Source organism: Papaver somniferum, chromosome 1 (genome assembly GCF_003573695.1).
Source record: "Papaver somniferum cultivar HN1 chromosome 1, ASM357369v1, whole genome shotgun sequence".
In the NCBI taxonomy this organism is placed as follows: domain Eukaryota; kingdom Viridiplantae; phylum Streptophyta; class Magnoliopsida; order Ranunculales; family Papaveraceae; genus Papaver; species Papaver somniferum.
This window is the reverse complement of record NC_039358.1, coordinates 139,405,624-139,424,302: the sequence shown is the minus strand read 5'-3', so window position 1 is coordinate 139,424,302 and position 18,679 is coordinate 139,405,624. Positions and strand designations below refer to the sequence as shown.

The following is an 18,679-nucleotide window of genomic DNA, read 5'->3' as shown; positions in this document are numbered from 1 at the left end:
ACATTGGGTTAGATTTTCATCATCCGCCAAACTTATATGGCATATTTCTTCCGATGCAACGTGATAACCACAATTCCCATATGCATCCACGTCGTCGGTGGATAACACATAGGGCTTAATGATTTCAGGAAGTTTCGAGTAATACTCCTCGAATATGGTGTAACAAGTTCGATAAGGTCTACCTCGTTCATCCCTAGGAGTGCTTCCATCACCAAGAGCGGCCCTTAGAGTTACCATAAAACCCTTTTGTCTTGCTTCTCCCTTCCATGCACGTAACCTTGATACTCGTGTTCTACTCGCTTGACTCTCTTGAGAATAAACGAATAGATTGTTCGGCGCTTGACTCTCTTGAGAAGGATCGATTGGATCCATATGTTGTTAGAGCACTGCTCGGTCAAACTCGCATGCGTTGCTATCTCAAGCATGTTTGTCAATGTTAGTGATCAAAACTATAAGTCTTGATTTAGTCTCTTATAGCTAAGTCTCGGACTAGGATAGTAAGTGTAGTTGAGCTCAAGGACTTCATGGCGATTCATCATACAAGTAGAAGGACTACTCAAGGAACCGGTGGAACTTCTCGACAAAAAGGTATGTGGAGAATTGAACTTATCTGTCACTCAAAAGTCTATCTATTTTATCTCCTACTCTTTGAGACAAAAGTCGTATGCTATATATATAAACTAGATCATACACATTTGGTATTTCGAGACGAGTATACCTCGCCTATCTATATCTCAAAATATGTGTTGGTAAGCTTTTCGCTTCGACCAAGTTTATCTTTACCTAGTGACGAAAGTCATGAATGTTTCAATCACTTTGAAAATTGCTTTGACGAGAAATGGTGTAACAACTATATAATGTCCTCTAAGAATGTTTCAATGATTGGAATGAGAGTTTAGCTTACATAACCAATGTATTCCTTGAACCGAAGTTCTCGAACTTTGTTGATCAAGAGAACCAGAAGTATGGCAAGTGCCAAGTCCGTGAACTCAGTCCGCGAACTGCCAAATTTTTCAAACCCGAGAATTTCTGCTGGAGTTGACAAACTACTTGCGTGAGCCAAGTCCGCGAACCCAGTCCGCGAACCGGCGAAATTCTCAAACCCGAGAATTTCTGCTGGAGTTTGTAAACTCTGTCCGGTGTCTTAAGTCTGCGAACCTAGTCTGCGAACTTGAGAAGGTTATATATCTAAAGATGATCTCTGAACTTAAAAGACTAAGGAATGCTTTTGCAAACCGTGGCTATTAAAGTTCATGAACCGATTCTTGTGAATCAAATCATCTTTGCTTCAATTGTGTCTTGTGTAGTTACATAAGATTTCCTTGCAATTGAACAACTCTCTTAACTAGTTCATTTGAGTCATTTGAACTAGTTATGGTGAAGAAGAACATGGTTGGTATGAAATGCTTTATGGTTAACCTTTTTGGTAAAATATTGTTGAACCAACAATGTACACGTTTGGGTGTGGTTAACAAACCTAGAAGCCTACAGTCATTTGTGTATGACAAACTAAGTTTTCGATCTAACGGTTGAGAAATATTAGCTTGAATCTAAATCAGGTTTTCATCTAACGATGGATATTGATTGCTTTGTAACTAAGGCAAAACCCTGATTTGAAAGACTATATAAGGGGACATCTAGCAACTCTGCAAAACTAATCCCCACACCTTACGTGTGCTACTAGTTTGCATGCTAGAGTCGGTTCTCCTTTAACCTTTGGTTTTCTTCTTATAAAACCAGGTTAACGACTTGAAGACTTCATTGGGATTGTAAAGCCAGACCGATACTACTTTTATCGTAGTTGTGTGATCTGATCTTGCGTCATCTATCGTAGTAGTACAATCATATTGATTGGAAAGAGATTGTTTGATTTCTACGATAGGAAAGATATAAAAAGTAATCACAAACACCTTCGTCTCATTGTTTGTGATTCCAAAACATCTTGTTTCGCTACCATTCGATTAAGATTGTTGTGAGGTGATTGATTAATCTAGGTTGTTCTTTGGGAATATAAGACCGGATTATCAATTGGTTCATGTTCACCTTGATTATTATCAAAAGAAGGAACAAAAACTTTAGGGTTTTTCTGTGGGAGACAGATTGATCCTTTGATAGACTTGTCTGTGTGAGACAGATTTGTTTATTATTAAAGCCTGTGATTTTGGGTCGTAGCAACTCTTAGTTGTGGGTGAGATCAGCTAAGGGAATCAAGTGCGCAGTATCCTGCTGGGATCAGAAGCGTAGGGAGTACAACTGTACCTTGGATCAGTAGGAGACTGATTGGGGTTCCACTATAGTCCAATCCGAAGTTAGCTTGGAGTAGGCTAGTGTCTGTAGCGGCTTAATACAGTGTGTATTCAATCTGGACTAGGTCCCGGGGGTTTTCTGGATTTGTGGTTTCCTCGTTAACAAAATTTCTGGTGTCTGTTTTATTTCAATTTCTGCATTATATTGTTTATCTTTATAATTGAAATAATACAGATTGTGCATGTAGATCATCAATTGGTATAATCCAACCTTTGGTTGTTTGATTGTCATTGATTGATCCTTGGACATTGGTCTTTGGTACCGTCCAAGTTATTCCTTGTGTTTGATTAGGACTCGCTGATTTCTATTGGCTTAACTTAATCAAAACAAGAGAGAGATATTAACTCCTTGAGATACTTTTACCTAGATTGAGTCTGAATGTCTAGTTGATTCTCTAGAAAGTATTTCGGAATTAGTCCATACAGATTGCTAAGCGAAATATTGGGTGGTATTGTTAGACCCCCGCTTTTTCAATTGGTATCAGAGCAGGCAAACACGTTCAAGACGTTACAAGTATGTGTTTGTAGCGATCTAGCTCTATGGACAGAGGTGCTATCTCGATTAACGTACCACCAACCTTCGATGGCTCTAATTACCTATGGTGGAAATTGATATGCGAGCTTTTCTCCAAGCACGTGATTTCCAATCATGGGTATATGTTGTTAATGGATATAATGCTCCCGTTGTGGCAGTTGGAGATGAAACCGTTCTCAAATCTATTGGTGAATATACTCCTGCTGAGTCTGCAAAGCAAAATTCTGACGGTTTGAATGTTATTATACATGCCATTACCCCAAATCTTCAGCACCATGTGTCTAATTGCACTCGGTCTAAAGATGCTTGGGATATCTTAGAAACCGTATTTGAAGGTAACTCCAGTGAAAAGGAAGCTAGGCTTCAAAACCTTAATTCCGATTGGGAGAACCTTCGTATGGCAGATGAAGATACATTTCATGAGTTTAATCACAGAGTGTCTGAAATTGTTAATGCATCTTTTGCATTGAGTAAGACTATTCCTGAAAAGGACATTGTGATGAAAATTCTCAGATCGCTGCCATCTAGATATGAGTCTAAGAAACATGCCATCGTTGAGGGAAATAAACTTGATAATCTTTCCAGAATTACCGTGGTTGGAAAGCTAAAGATCTTTAATCATGAGCATACATCCAAAATCAGTAAAGATGTTGCCTTCAAAGCACAGAGGAACACTAAATTACTTGATAAGAGTAAAAGTGTCTATGTCTCTGAGGATGATTAGTCTGAGGGTGATTTTTCGGATGAAGATCTTGACAAATCAGTCTCCTTGATCACAAGACAGTTTAGGGATCTTCTATTGAAGAGAAGTAAACGGTTTTCAAGAGACAAACCTAAGTCATCAGATAAACCTCACAATCGCATTCCTCCTAAAAACAGGGACGCTGACGAGGCCGATGACGAGGATATGCCATAGTGCTTTAAGTGTAAAGGTTTTGGTCATTTTGCAAATGAGTGCCCAAATCGTAGAAAGTACACTAGGAACAAAGGTCTTGCTGTAACACTTGATGAGATGTCGGAGATGTATGATTCTGACGAAGACAGGAAATCAAGTGTCGGTCTTCTATGTGAAAACATTTATTTTGATAACTGTAGCAATACATATATCAATCTTGATGGTTTCGGTGAAGAAGAGAACCCAATCAAGTTGGAAGATTCAATTGACCCATCCTTTGGAAACTCTGTCTGTGATGTTTCAGGATCTACCTTGTGTTTAGCTGCAGTCGCACCACAGATGCCTCATTATTATCCAAGATTGACGTGCTCGTTTTGTTCTCAAAAGGGTCATGAACTATCAAGATGTTACAAGTACAAACATCAATTGAGGCATGCCAACTAACTTCAACGAAGAGCGAATCGGTTAGCAAGGAAGCTTAAACTTGCTCAGAAGACTGCTGAGGTATGTAAGATTTTATCTTCGTTTAAGAAGTCTGTTTCCAAAGACAAAACAAGACCATTTGATAAGAAAGTATGGTCAAATCGTTTTGATAGACAGAGGTCAGAGGATTCCTCTCAAGAGGAAAATGGTGGACAAATCGTTGTTCACCACAACACAAATTAATTGTGTCGATTGGTAAATCTTGTCTCATGTGCCTGATCAAAAGAGACAAGGTTGTGAACGCACATGCTTTAGGAAAAGTTGTTTTAGGTTTATTCTTTTCTGTCTATCAAATAAAAGGAAGGGTTATTTTCGACAATTCTACTCTTTATAGGGTTTAGAGTTGAACGTCCACGAACCTGTTTAAAGGTTTCGAACCCTACATTCCTTTTTCCTTTTTGATATTCTTTATATCTCAAGACCGCTTGTTGAGAGTGTGAATTCCAATCACAAAAATCAGTTGGTTATAGCTGTTCTCATAAGCATCATGTCTTTAGATAGAAAGGATGTCAACATGATTGTTAAGCCATCAATCAATGAAAAAGAAAAATCTCCAGTTATTCCGTCCTTAAAAAGGAAAAAGAGGAATACAAGAAAGCCAAGGGTTGTCCCTTCTAACTCTCAGAAGTTTTCCGATGTTCTTGATGAGTTGAAGGAAGTAAGAAAGGAGATTCGTGATATAAAGGCTTGCGTTTTAAGATCTTTGGAAATTTAGAAAGCCCTGGTTCGACATATTCAGCCAAGACGGTTTGTTGATATCAACTCCTATCTCCATGAACCTTATGTTCCTATGGCTGTTGACGACAAGGAGTTCGGGAATGATAAAGAATTTCTCAAAGATATTATTGCCTAGTATGTCTTCTTTTTGGCTTAGTTGGAAGAATAACTAGTGCTTTGAATAGCGATGATTGTGACTACACATAGCTATTATTTTTCATCTTCTTGTTTTTAGGTTTTTTTGCTTAAATTCTAAAACTATTTGGAGGATGATGTTTTGCAGTATTTAATCTTTATGATTTGTTATATTGCAATTTGTTATGGGATATTGGTGATTACGTCCGTGAACTATGTTGTCCCATATTTTGTCAAAAGTAAAGTCGTTCATGTTCGGTATTCGTTTATTGGTTCAAGAATGAATAGACTTTTGACATATACAAAAGTTAAGCCTATATTGTCATCTTTGATGGAAGATAGGTTAAAATATTTTGTATCCAAGGATTATTGCTATTGTATATGTGTGTGAAAAAGAATGAATCCTTGTGTATTCCACGGTATTGATCTTCATTGATCCATCCTTTTTGTATTACCGTGAGGCTCCGTAATGTGTCTTATGTTGAGCACGATACGACAAAGTTGATTATTTTTTATTAGCCTTGTTGGTTGTTCCGTAAGATACTTTATGTTGAGCATATTAGAACTAAACTAATCATCTTGTTGGTTATTTAGTTATTACTCCACAAGTCTCTCTTGTGTTGAGTATATGAACGATTAAGCCAATCACTCTCTTGTATGGTTAACTTAGTCGTTGCTCCGTAAGTTTACTTATGTTGAGCACAACGAATTAAATTGATCACTTTTGTGTTTAATTTGATTATGTATTCCGATTAAATTAATCATGGGTTTACTGATGATTAATTTGATCGAGTTTTGGATATAAAAATCATTCTCATGGTTTTGGTGTCCAATAAAAATCCTTCGTTTCTCTTGAAATTAAGGTCGCTCGTTGTTGTTCTTTCGGGAATGACATCAAATGGGGGAGAGTTCTTTTGAACTTGTGCTTAATGGTCATATCTTGAGGGGTGTACGGTTGTGGAATTTTAGAGGGGTTATATTGTATCTTTAAACTCCTTGATGAATGTTGTTAGCTTCGGCTATATGATTGCATCTAAATAAGATGATGTGTGTTTCTTTCTCTCAGTCATGAAATGTCTCTTACGGAAATTTCATTATGAACTCGTTCTTGTACCTTTGCCAATTTTATTGACAAAAATGGGGAGAATTAATATGTAGTTCACACTACAAATACATATGGTTTTCGGATCATTGTGTAAGGGGGAGTGGTTTTCATGTAAGATGGTGTATTGACTAAGGGGGAGTGATACATGTCACCATAGTATTATTGTTGAAGTTGTGATACAATTGAACTTTGACACTACGTAATAATACTATGACACTGTATAACAATAATCGAGACTGATGCTTTCTCATTGTTATAGCTACGGATCTTCAACAACGATGGTGCTAAACTTACAACCTTTGGGATCATTGGAGTACTTGGAAGTGACGAATATTTCGAGGAATGTTGAAGATTAGACATGTGGAATAGGAGCTACTAAAGTTTCATTATCTTTTTTTTTTGTATTCCATATGCATTGATAGTTTTGTCACTAAAATTGACAAAGGGGGAGATTGTTAGAGCACTGCTCGGTCAAACTCGCATGCGTTGCTATCTCAAGCATGTTTGTCAATGTTAGTGATCAAAACTATAAGTCTTGATTTCTAGTCTCTTATATCTAAGTCTCGGACTAGGATAGTAAGTGTAGTTGAGCTCAAGGACCTCATGGCGATTCATCATACAAGTAGAAGGACTACTCAAGGAACCGGTGGAACTTCTCGAAAAAAAGGTATGTGGAGACTTGAACTTATCTGTCACTCAAAAGTCTATCTATTCTATCTCCTACTCTTTGAGACAAAAGTCGTATGCTATATATATAGACTAGATCATATACATTTGGTATTTCGAGCCGAGTATACCTCGCCTATCTATATATCGAAATATGTGTTGGTGAGATTTTCGCTTCGACCAAGTTTATCTTTACCTAGTGACGAAAGTCATGAATGTTTCAATCACTTTGAAAATTGCTTTGACGAGAAATGGTGTAACAACTGTATAACATCCTCTAAGAATGTTTCAATGATTGGAATGAGAGTTTAGATTACATAACCAATGTATTCCTTGAACCGAAGTTCTCGAACTTTGTTGATCAAGAGATCAGGAAGTATGGCAAGTGCCAAGTCCGCGAACTCAGTCCGCGAACTGCCGAAGTTCTCAAACCAGAGAATTTCTGCTGGAGTTGACAAACTACTTGCGTGAGCCAAGTCCGCGAACCGGCGAAGTTCTCAAACCCGAGAATTTTCGCTGGAGTTTGTAAACTCTGTCCGGTGTCTTAAGTCCGCGAACCTAGTCTGCGAACTTGAGAAGGTTATATATTTAAAGATGATCTCTGAACTTAAAAGACTAAGTAATGCTTTTGCAAACCGTGGTTATTAAAGTTCATGAACCGATTCTTGTGAATCAAATCATCTTTGCTTCAATTGTGTCTTGTGTAGTTACATAAGATTTCCTTGCAATTGAACAACTCTCTTAACTGGTTCATTTGAGTCATTTGAACTAGTTATGGTGAAGAAGAACATGATTGGTATGAAATTCTCTTATGGTTAACCTTTTTGGTAAACTATTGTTGAACCAACAATGTACACGTTTGGGTGTGGTTAACAAACCTAGAAGCGTACAGTCATTTGTGTATGACAAGCTAAGTTTTCGATCTAACGGTTGAGAAATATTAGCTTGAATCTAAATCAGGTTTTCATCTAACGGTGGATATTGATTGCTTTGTAACTAAGGCAAAACCGTGATTTGAAAGACTATATAAGGGGACATCTAGCAACTCTGCAAAACTAATCCCCACACCTTACGTGTGCTACTAGTTTGCGTGCTAGAGTCGGTTCTCCTTTAACCTTTGATTTTCTTCTTTTAAAACCAAGTTAACGACTTGAAGACTTCATTGGGATTGTAAAGCCAGACCGATACTACTTTTATCGTAGTTGTGTGATCTGATCTTGCATCTTCTATCGTAATAGTACAATCATATTGATTGGCAAGAGATTGATTGATTTCTCCGATAGGCAAGATATAAAAAGTAATCACAAACACCTTCGTCTCATTGTTTGTGATTCCAAGACATCTTGTTTCGCTACCATACGATTAAGATTGTTGTGAGGTGATTGATTAGTCTAGGTTGTTCTTCGGAAATATAAGACCGGATTATCAATCGGTTCCTGTTCACCTTGATTATTATCAAAAGACGGAACAAAAACTTTAGGGTTTTTCTGTGGGAGACAGATTGATCCTTTGATAGACTTGTCTGTGTGAGACAGATTTGTTTATTGTTAAAGCCTGCGATTTTGGGTCGTAGCAACTCTTAGTTGTGGGTGAGATCAGCTAAGGGAATCAAGTGCGCAGTATCCTGCTGGGATCAGAAGCGTAGGGAGTACAACTGTACCTTGGATCAGTGGGAGACTGATTGGGGTTCCACTATAGTCCAATCCGAAGTTATCTTGGAGTAGGCTAGTGTCTGTAGCGGCTTAATAAAGTGTGTGTTCAATCTGGACTAGGTCCCTGGGTTTTTCTGGATTTGCGGTTTTCTCGTTAACAAAATTTCTGGTGTCTGTGTTATTTCAGTTTCCGCATTATATTGTTTATCTTTATAATTGAAATAATACAGGTTGTGCGCGTAGATCATCAATTGGTATAATCCAACCTTTGGTTGTTTGATTGTCATTGATTGATCCTTGGACATTGGTCTTTGGTACCGTCCAAGTTATTCCTTGTGTTTGATTAGGACTCGTTGATTTCTATTGGCTTGAGTTAATCAAAACATGAGAGAGATATTAACTCCTTGAGATACTTTTACCTAGATTGAGTCTGACTGTCTAGTTGATTCTCTAGAAAGTATTTCGGAGTTAGTCCATACAGATTGCTAAGAGAAATATTGGGTGGTGTTGTTAGACCCCCGCTTTTTCACATGTTGCGAAGGAGCGCTACTTGTCCCACTTTCTCCCTTCTTTGGTCGACCCCTTTTTCTCTTAGCCGGTGCCTATTCATTCTCAATTTGTGAAGGAACGTTTGAAACATTTGTCTTGGATTGTGCGCTACTTGTCCCGATTTCCCCCTTCTTCGGTCGGTCCCTTTTCTTTGGAACCTTCGTCTCTTCATATTTAGCGTCTTCACGCTCATGCTGAAAAACGATTCTTTTATGACTCAATAAAGGGTTTTTGCCGGTACTCATTGCAACCTTAAACTCTTTCCTTTCTTCCTTCCATTCCATGTTGGTAGGTGGTCTTCCCGTCGGCGGTAGCACCGTTGGTTCTTCGACCGGTACCATATGGGGGTTCGCGGCTAGTTTTAAGTCGTACATCAAAACTTTTCTTCCCAAGCCATCCTTTTTTTGCGAATTTCTCGATGATTTCCCTTCCAATATCCGTGTCCACAAAGGATTCGAGTGGTTCTTCGGTTGGGGGGGGGGGGGGGGGCGGTTGAAAGTAAGTTTCTTCAAAAACGGATCAATGATTTCAAAAGGAATTCCTTGTTGGTACTGCGCGATCATGTGACGACACGGAAATCCGAAGGCCGTCATCGTCATACATGAGCATTCAATTCTTCTTCTCCCCATATCCTTATCCACATAATATTTGTAATCCTTCATCATAGAAATGATTGCCCAGTGAGACACCCTATAATTTAAATTTCTAATCAACCGATGGTGTTCCTTGTAGCTTGTGATGATTTTCATCCTACTCTCTTCCATTTGAGCGGTTATCTTGATGATATCGGCCTTGGTGTATTCATGGATGGCTTCTTGTAATGTAACCACGGTGTTTTGGCTCCCTCGGAGAAAGCTTTTCAAACGTCCATGAGATCCTTCCGCGATACTTGTCGCCTCATTTTTTTAATGCATGTGTTGGTACGTGTAAGCATACACAAATTTTTCCTTGTACGGATCCAACAATTCCTTCAAGCAATAAACAACACACTTCTTATAATCTTTCTTCCATAGCCCAATAAAACTCTCCAAGTAGGATTCGAACTCGGCCACGTAAATTGAGTGTACCATTAAATCCCAATGATGTTGAAAAGCCTTCCATAGTAACCCAATCGCTTCATACTCCGATTGCCTTTTCTTCTTGTCCTTCTCTCTTTGTTCCGGAGTTAGTTTTTGAAGATGCTCATCTTCGGCCTTTTCACAAGCGGTACCTTTTTGTGGCTTTGGCTTTTGGATATGACCCCTACAATTACTTCTAATATTGCATTGTATGTGCCATGTGCAAAGAAAATGCTTAGCGTCCGGAAAAACCACTCCAATGGCATTCATTAGTGCTTGGTCCTTATCCGTTACTATGATCCTCGGAGTTTGATCGTCACGGTATATCTCCTTCAAGGTCTCTAGCATCCAAATAAAACTCACATCATTCTCCCGATCCATAAACCCCCATGCTACCGTGAAAGTTTGCTTGTCGGAAGTATGGCAAGCAATGTTTAACAACGACATATTGTACTTGTTGGTCTTGTATGTACAATCTATTAACAAAACTTGATAGAAGCATTCTGCCAACTTGATCATCTCCGGATGCGCCAAGAAAATACGAATCACTTTGCCTTCCAATACTTGCTTCCTCATTGTGTATCCGTGTTGATCGGCTAACCATTGAGATTGTTCCATAACCGCTCTACCATCTCATGACCTCCTCCTAAAGGCTGCTCCTGCCGTGTAAATTTGCCTCAAAGTGGACAAGTTATCCTTATCATCCTCCTTAATCTTCCTAAGGATGTCACTTGGTTTACACGCTTTCATCCACCTCACCGTTTCCAATTGATGTGGTTTCAACCCACAAACGGCCGCGTGTCCAACAAGAGATTCCGGATCATCATGACTGTGACAACCATTCATCACTTTAGAGAACTTGTATACCTTACTACCATCGGGTCTTTTGGGTCTATTAACTATAATATTAAACGGGCAACCATACTTCTTTGATTTAGTAATGTATTCCCTTGTCGTCTTCTTCACGTACAGTCTTTCCTTTGCCTAGTGACTTTCTTGTTTTCCACCTCTCTCACAAACAATTTCCAAATGATCTTGACTTGAATGACGGCCTAAAACTAAGGCGCATTTGATCTCTATTCCCTTGTATATAAACCGTTGCTTTGCATCGTTTCTATCTTGCCATTTCAAATTGGTGAAATAGTGGGAAGAGGTATCAGGACCCAGTAGAGATACAGCTTTGGGTTGATCTTCATCAAACGCCACAACAATCTACAACAAATATCAACAAGTTGATGATTCAAAATCGGTTTATATGTTACCGTCGATTAAACCGATTCCTCACAATCGGTTTATTTGTGCAACTATAAAGACCGATTTAAGATTAGTCTAAAAAATTTCAAAGTACACGATCGGTTCACGTCTCGTGTCATATAATCCGATTGTTGTTCACATTTCTCCTGGAACTTTAAAATCGGATTACATATACACGAAAATAAACCGATTGTCGACTTACGTGATTATTCAACTGAAGAAATCAGATTATGAACATCACCAGCAAAAACCGATTCTGGTCACGTACCCATCGCGCCAAAAATTTACTACAATCGGTTCATATGGTAATGAACAAAGACCTATTTCTGTACCCAATTTGGGGATTTTATCCAGAATCGGTTTATGTAGTGTTATCGAATAAACCGATTCCGGGTTAAAGTTTTGAAAAAAATTCCCTTTTTGGGCGATTGGGACATGTTTCTAGATCGTTACAACTCATACCTGTTTATTAAGAGCATTATCATCTTCTTCCCGACGAAATTGTTCTTGTGCTTGAATAATATCCTCAAGCATTCTTTGGTTGACATCCTCTTCTTCTTTCAACAAATTATCCAATTCGGTAGGATCGAAATCATGATAATCTGATGCACGCACTTCTTCATCACTACTGGAGTCTTCATCATCACTATAAAGTTTCATTTTTGCTAAGAAAATCACAAACCCTAATTTTTTCTTTTTTCCCTCTACTTCTTTTTTCCCTCCAAACCTTAAAAGAGGAAATGAATTTCTACTCTAGTCCTAACACTAACTCAAACACTAATTAATTTAACTAATACTAACTTAATTAATCATCACTAATTTAATAAGAGCATATTAGGCATTAACATAAATAGTGGATAAGGGGATTCTACAAATTACTTCCTAATGACCCTATTTTGTCATGTAGTTATAGGGCCCAATTAAGTGGCATAGGCCCAATTTAGCCAGGTAAAACAAAAAAGAAGAAAAAAGGTGGTGTTTTTTGTTATTACTTTGAAATTTGACCATATTTACTTTGAAACTTGACCATACTCGCAAAATGGATCTGTGATATTAATAATATATATAAAACAACAGTACATGCACTGAAGTTCTTCATTTAGGGTAGTGTACTGTTTACTTTCTTGTGATCTTTTTCCTGTTCGGCGGTTCAACGCGGTGTGGTCTTCCAAAGCTGAATTGGGTGTAGTCAGCTTTAAGTAGGATTATGTGAAGGATCTTCTGATGCCATTGTTCAGCTATTTCGACCAATTGACCCACTGATTAGGTGCTTCACATGCAAATCATCACACTCTGTAGTGTGAACCATTCTTCATTCTGTTGACGCCAATCAGCAAATGATATATATAAAAGAACTTGCCGTGAGATAAGAAAAGTGAAACTTAGCATTTAAGATACCAATACATAAAAGAACCAACAAAACGGTATCGGTGACAGTTATTAACAGTCTCAGTAGCTAGTGATTCAGGGTCAAAGGAGAGAATCCCTAACACCAACCACAAACTTACCAATCAGGAGCCTGCTAGCTTAGGCTTTAATCTTGGTGAGATCGAGAAGCTTCTTGTTCTTGATGAGGAAGCACAAAATCAGGCACCTCATCTATATCTTCAGAGGGCTGATGAAAATGCAAAGACTAAGCAAAAAAGAAGCAAAATGGGGAAGGACAAGAAAATACTAGCTGAAAGACCACCGAAAACAATGAATAGTGCAGGCATTACCTGCCATAGTTGTAAGAGATGCCATAACAAGAAATCTATGATCATAACCAAGCAGAAAAGTTTGCCAGCCCAAGCACCACAAGTAAGGTACCTATAATAACATGACAATTTATGTAAGCAACATGTTAGGTGGCACAGTTAGTACTTGAAATTGAGCATAATTCTAAATGGAGACTACCGTGAGAGGCGTGGCAGAAGATTCTCTTCAGAACATGTCAATGCACGATCATATACAACTTCAGTCCTTCTGGCCACATCATGCCAACTATATAATTGTTTCAACTGGCAGGAAAAGCAACAAAAATATATTATTATGAAGCAAAAATGGGGACACTAAGTTCAAGATGACTAGACTCACTCACACGAAGGTGCATAGCTTGGGGGTCAATATTCGGAAGTATGTCTATTGCCTTCTTTACTGCTTGCACCATGTCGCTTGGTACCGGTTCTGCCAGAACAATCATGTCATCAGGAAGTACCTGCGTGACAGAAAAAAGGAAGAACCAACTGTGATTATAGGAACGAGATAAACCTTTCACAGAGGAAACCATTTTCATCTACAATCAATTAAGACATTAAATAGATTTAGTAAATAAATACACAGGCAAGCTAGAGAGAGGATGTGGCAAGGTGCATGCCTCTGGGACACCTCCTACTCGTGTACTGACGGTTAACAACCCACAACTAGCAGCTTCCAATATTGCTATACAGAACGCTTCTGTCAGAGAACTGCAAAAAAAAAAAAGAAAGAAAGAAAAAATTGTGCCTTGAAAGTTTAGATAACTTGCTGCATTGCCCCAAGTCCACTTTGATAAGTTATTGTTGAAAATGAGTAACTGCATATGCGCAAATTCCATGCGTACCTATTCAAGAAGATATGTCCAGTAATTAAGACAGACCGTACTTGAGCATGTGGAACTGCCCCTAACATTTCGACACGATCTTGAAGAGAATGTTTTTCCCTCATTTCTTCCAGACGCACTCGTTTAGGGCCATCCCCTCCAACAATGAATCGGACCTTCAGACAGATGTTTAGCGTTAGATGAATGACATCAGAGAGTTGCGAAATAATTTACTAATCAGGGATTCCCTTCCACTAGCAGGTAGGTTTATCAAACTATCATAGTTAACAAATTATAGTTTAATACTTTTGACACATTTAACAAGAAACTATTCAGAGCTCGACAAACTTACATTTGGGTACAAACGGCAGACTTCAGGAATGACTTCTACAAGCAAATCAGCCCCCTTCCGGTAAACCAGTCTGCTTATCACAACGATAATAATTTCATCACGACTCAATTTCTCTGGTGCAGGTGTGAACATAGCCGTGTCAACAGCATTTGGTATCATGAAGACCTTTTCTGGGGGTAATCCGGACCTCAGGACCGTATTTTCCTTGCTTGTATGAGAAACACATATTGCCTGATTCACATCTGCCAAAGTAAATTGCAGTACCTTATTCATGTGAATGCTTCCTACATCAGAAAACCCATAGAGTGAATGATCAGTAAATACGACTTTGTATCCCATGGTCCGTGCATGCATCAAAGCTTCATGACAAAGAGTTGAGAAGGCTTGATGTCCATGCACCAAGGAAATTTTCTCCCGAACAAGGATTGTCCGTACAATTGGAAGTGTCCCGTAGAAGGTTGGCAATGTATTCTGCATGAGAAATGGTTTCCATGGTATATAGTAGACTTTCAGACCACCCGTCATATACCGCACCCCAGAACGATTTCCATAAGCATGAGTCATAACAACTACCTAGAGAGGCCATGATCAGAATTGCGTAAATACCAAAAGGAAAACATAATGTAGTGATTCACTGTAATAGGACGAACAAAAAGGAGAGCTCCTTAAGATACTAAATTCTCACCTTGTGACCAAGCTTAAGAAGACATTGGGAGAGCAGATAAATGTGATTCTCCACACCACCGAAGTTAGGGTAAAAAAAATCAGATACCATCAATATTCTTAGGCGTCTCTTTTGATCCATTGTGTTTGATGGCATCAAGCAACTGTAGCAACAGAAAACTCGTTAGCAAAAACATCAGACTACTAGCATATTTCGATGTATTCATGAATCCGCTTGCAATAATACCAGCATTTAAACCATCTTGGACTCACTAACAAATTAATGCAACTAAATTGATGAACTGATACAAGTCTCGAAAAAGGAGATGGTACAGTACGAAGATTCGAGACTCGGCTAAAACCCAAAATTCCATAAAGCTATCTAGAAGACCCCTCCAGCCACTTATTTTATTGGTATCTTTGAATGAATGAAGCAGGGCATAAACAGGTGGGTACACAATCTTGCTCCTTAAGCCATACAACTGCAAGAGCCACTTATTTTATTGTGCAAGTTAATGGTTGCCTAAACAAACTTTTCATTTTGCTAATCAGCAGCAATTGATATTTTTTTAATCCATTTGGTTAGAGTCATACATAAAAACAAACTGAGGCCTTGCTCAAGATGTTGCTGTCAGCTACTGAAGTATCTTTTCTTCCTCAAACTGTTTAGTTACAAGTTCATTTATTCTTTTCCTTTTTGCATTTTCTGATATTTTTCCAGATTGCCATTATGAATTAGTCGGAGTTTGAAGTTTATGGTATGAAATTTAAAAATTCAGTGCATATACTAAGGCACGTAAGTGAATAAGATAGGAAAATAATTCTACCATGCAAGTAGCCGATGTTCAAAATTTAGAACTCAAAAATTTGCAACGAAAAAAAGTTACACACTAAATGAGTACAAAGTGGGGTCTTAGAGTCTTGACCAATCGACATCTGAATAAGCTAAGCTGATCAGATCTCTACATAAAGAAAAGTCTGCAACAATATCCAGAACTTATTAAGTTTCTAGTAGTGTAATAAGTAAAATGCTCATACCACACCTCATGCTAAAATTTCTCTTAGAAAGTATTAACCTCGATCTTGCTCTTATACAAGTGCACTGAAAATGTTTAGTTGGTCTATTTTAAACAACCCTTTTGAACATTTCAGTAAACACCTTTCAAGCATTCAAAAACACACCCACATTAACAACACATTTTCTAAACAAAATTCCAAATAAACACCAGATGATATCTGTACAGACTTCACAAATACTTATGAATCTTCTTTTCGTTTAACAAACATTTCATCATTCCGCATTTTCAAAAACACACTCATAGGATTGAGTATTAACTGAGAAAGCAACATTAGCAAAGCCAATAATTAATGAAACAGAAAAAACTATCTACCCAAATGTTGAAGCTTACTTGAATTTCTTGTTCCAATCAAGATCAAGCACAGAATCTGTGTGACAACCCTTTTCGTTCACCACTTTCTGAAACAAAACAAAGTATTCTGGATTGGTAAATGAACACAAGACCAAGAATTCCCCCTGGCTGTAATAAAATTATGGAGATTGAATTGCTGAAGATCAGTAAGAATCAAGATAACAAACAGTAAAATTATAACCTTGCGAATTCACTTGGTGTTTCAGACAAATCTCTTCTGAAGCAGCTCAGATCAGTTCTACAAATGTAAAAACGAATAGGTCATTTTGATTTTTAGCAATGAGGGATTTTCTGTTTAGTCCACTAAACCCCATCCGGGTTAGTGGCTAGTCCAGCGGGATTAAACATTTATCCTTTAGTCCAAAAAGGTTTAAACATATGTAAAGTTACCAGGCTATCCTTACTCACGCTTTAACCGTTTCCTCCCACTACTTCCTTCTTTATTCTTCTCTACAACTTCTTCGTTCTTTCTTCTCGATCAAGAGTAATGAAAACTGCAAAATCAAAACATCAAAAATAAACTAAAATATGATTAGGTTTAGAGCAAAAATAATCAAAATGAAAAATCAAATTTTCAAACCAACCAAACAAACTGAAATGTTAAAAAGGAAATCATCAAACAGACAAACAAAAAAATCAAACAAACTCATCAAACTGTACATATTGATCAATAATACATATTGAAAAAAGATTGAAGAAAACCCTATTTTACTAAAACCATGGAGAAATTTACATTTGGTGAATCCTGATAAAAACAAGATCGAAGAATACAAAGAATACACAAATACCACAGTAGAAGAAGAGAGTACAAAGAAAAATAAAGAGTACAAGATCCAATTGTACATATTGATCAACAATACATATTGATATGTACCGAAGGAAAATATGTATTGAAGGAAAAAGTATGATTCAACAGTACATATTGATCTAATAGTACATGTTGATATGTACTCATGGAAACCATGTACTGAGGGGAAAAGAGCACAAAATAAAAAAAGAGTAGATGATCCAACACTACATATTGATATGTACTAAAGAAAAATACGTACCCAAAGAAAAAGAGTGGATGATCCAACAATACATATCCAATAATACATATTGATATGTACCGAACAAAAACGTGTATCAATGGAAAAGTATATGATTCAATAGTACATATTGATACAACAATACATATTAATTTTTACTCAAGGAAAATATGTACAGAAGAAAAAAAAAAGTACAAAAGAAAAAAGAGTAGATGATCCAACAATACATGTTGATATGTACTGAAAGAAAATATATATAAAAGGAAAATGTTGATGATTCAATATGTTCTGAATGAACATATGTACAAAAAAAGAAAAACAATTGGGTTATTGTAGGATCGTACAAAATCTCCCAATCTTTTTTATACGAACCTAAAACCCAAAACAATTTGATCAAAGATAAAATTAACAAAAAATTGAAATCAAAACTAACCGGAGACGAAAGAAGTATTAATCTTCACTTTAATAAACTAAATCATATCATTTTGAATGGACTACCTTCGTTTTCAATGTTGAATAACAGATCCAGACGAGGAAATAAATTAAAAAGTTAAGAATCCCAATATTGATTAAATCCATATCTCTTTATTTTTTTTCTTCGCTGATCTATTAATGGAATGATATCTTGTTCTTCTTTGTTGTTCTTCTTCTTCAATTGAATTATATCTTCTTCTTCTTTGTTCTTCTTCTTCATGAATCTGCTCTCGGTCTTCTTCTTCTTAATCGATTCAGATCTGAAAAATAAAAATAATATGCTTGACGTGTTTTTATGTTAGGTATTGATTGGACGGAGGGATAATTACGACATTTATGAAATACACATAAAACACCTTGCACGTATGTTGGACGAGAGAATAAAAAATCTGGTCCAAAAGCATGTTTTTGGACCAGCGAGTAATTGTTTTCTGATGATGGACTACACAGTAACTGGTTCTTCCTAAAGTGGATTAACTAGTAATTCCTAGTTTAGCAATAGCCGTGGGCCGGTATCAGGATTCAGATCCAGAAACCCGGCACAAATCCCTGTACTAGGAACTGATAGCTACTCTAGTTTTGATGACCCGTTTAATAGTGGGTCCATTCATGAATTTGGTTTTAACCGGTGGTCCTTTTCCATGATTTTGCATGATTTATAAGGGCTGATACCAGTCCTACTAAGGGGATACCATTCCATATAAGACAAAATGATCTGAACGTTTTCGGTCGTTGGATCGATCGAATGATATCCCCCTTAGTAGGACTGGTATCAATCCTTATAAATCATGTGATTTTGGAGCAAAAATCTATCTAC

At 37.4% G+C, this 18,679-nt stretch overlaps 1 protein-coding gene across 2 annotated transcripts; it reads right to left on the bottom strand.

Annotated features, from left to right (window-relative positions):
• Positions 1–12,316: 12,316 nt before the first annotated feature.
• Positions 12,317–16,669, bottom strand: LOC113302437 (phosphatidylinositol N-acetylglucosaminyltransferase subunit A-like). Of its 2 annotated transcripts, none has more exons than XM_026551343.1 (11): positions 16,542–16,669; positions 16,340–16,407; positions 14,953–15,094; positions 14,268–14,840; positions 13,937–14,091; positions 13,712–13,802; positions 13,436–13,552; positions 13,252–13,355; positions 13,074–13,164; positions 12,864–12,970; positions 12,317–12,672 (listed from the first exon to the last, which is right to left on the bottom strand). In XM_026551343.1, exons 3-10 carry the CDS (start codon positions 15,085–15,087, stop codon positions 12,890–12,892), a joined length of 1,347 nt encoding a protein of 448 aa, XP_026407128.1. In that variant the 5' UTR covers positions 15,088–15,094; positions 16,340–16,407; positions 16,542–16,669; the 3' UTR covers positions 12,317–12,672; positions 12,864–12,889. The 2 variants fall into 2 exon arrangements, 1 of the variants encoding a protein (XP_026407128.1); XR_003336892.1 differs by having other exon boundaries at positions 12,320–12,672; positions 13,432–13,552.
• Between the last annotated feature and the right edge of the window lie 2,010 nt (positions 16,670–18,679).

What these genes read in the sequence shown, in the direction of transcription:
- LOC113302437 (XM_026551343.1), bottom strand. Translation starts at nt 15,087, where the DNA reads ATGCCATCAAACACAATGGATCAAAAGAGACGCCTAAGAATATTGATG. An exon ending in GAGTAGGAGGTGTCCCAGAG is followed by an intron (nt 13,553 to 13,711) that starts GCATGCACCTTG and finishes TCTGTCACGCAG; the next exon opens with GTACTTCCTGATGACATGAT. An exon ending in ATCTCTTACAACTATGGCAG is followed by an intron (nt 12,971 to 13,073) that starts GTAATGCCTGCA and finishes CATTTTCATCAG; the next exon opens with CCCTCTGAAGATATAGATGA.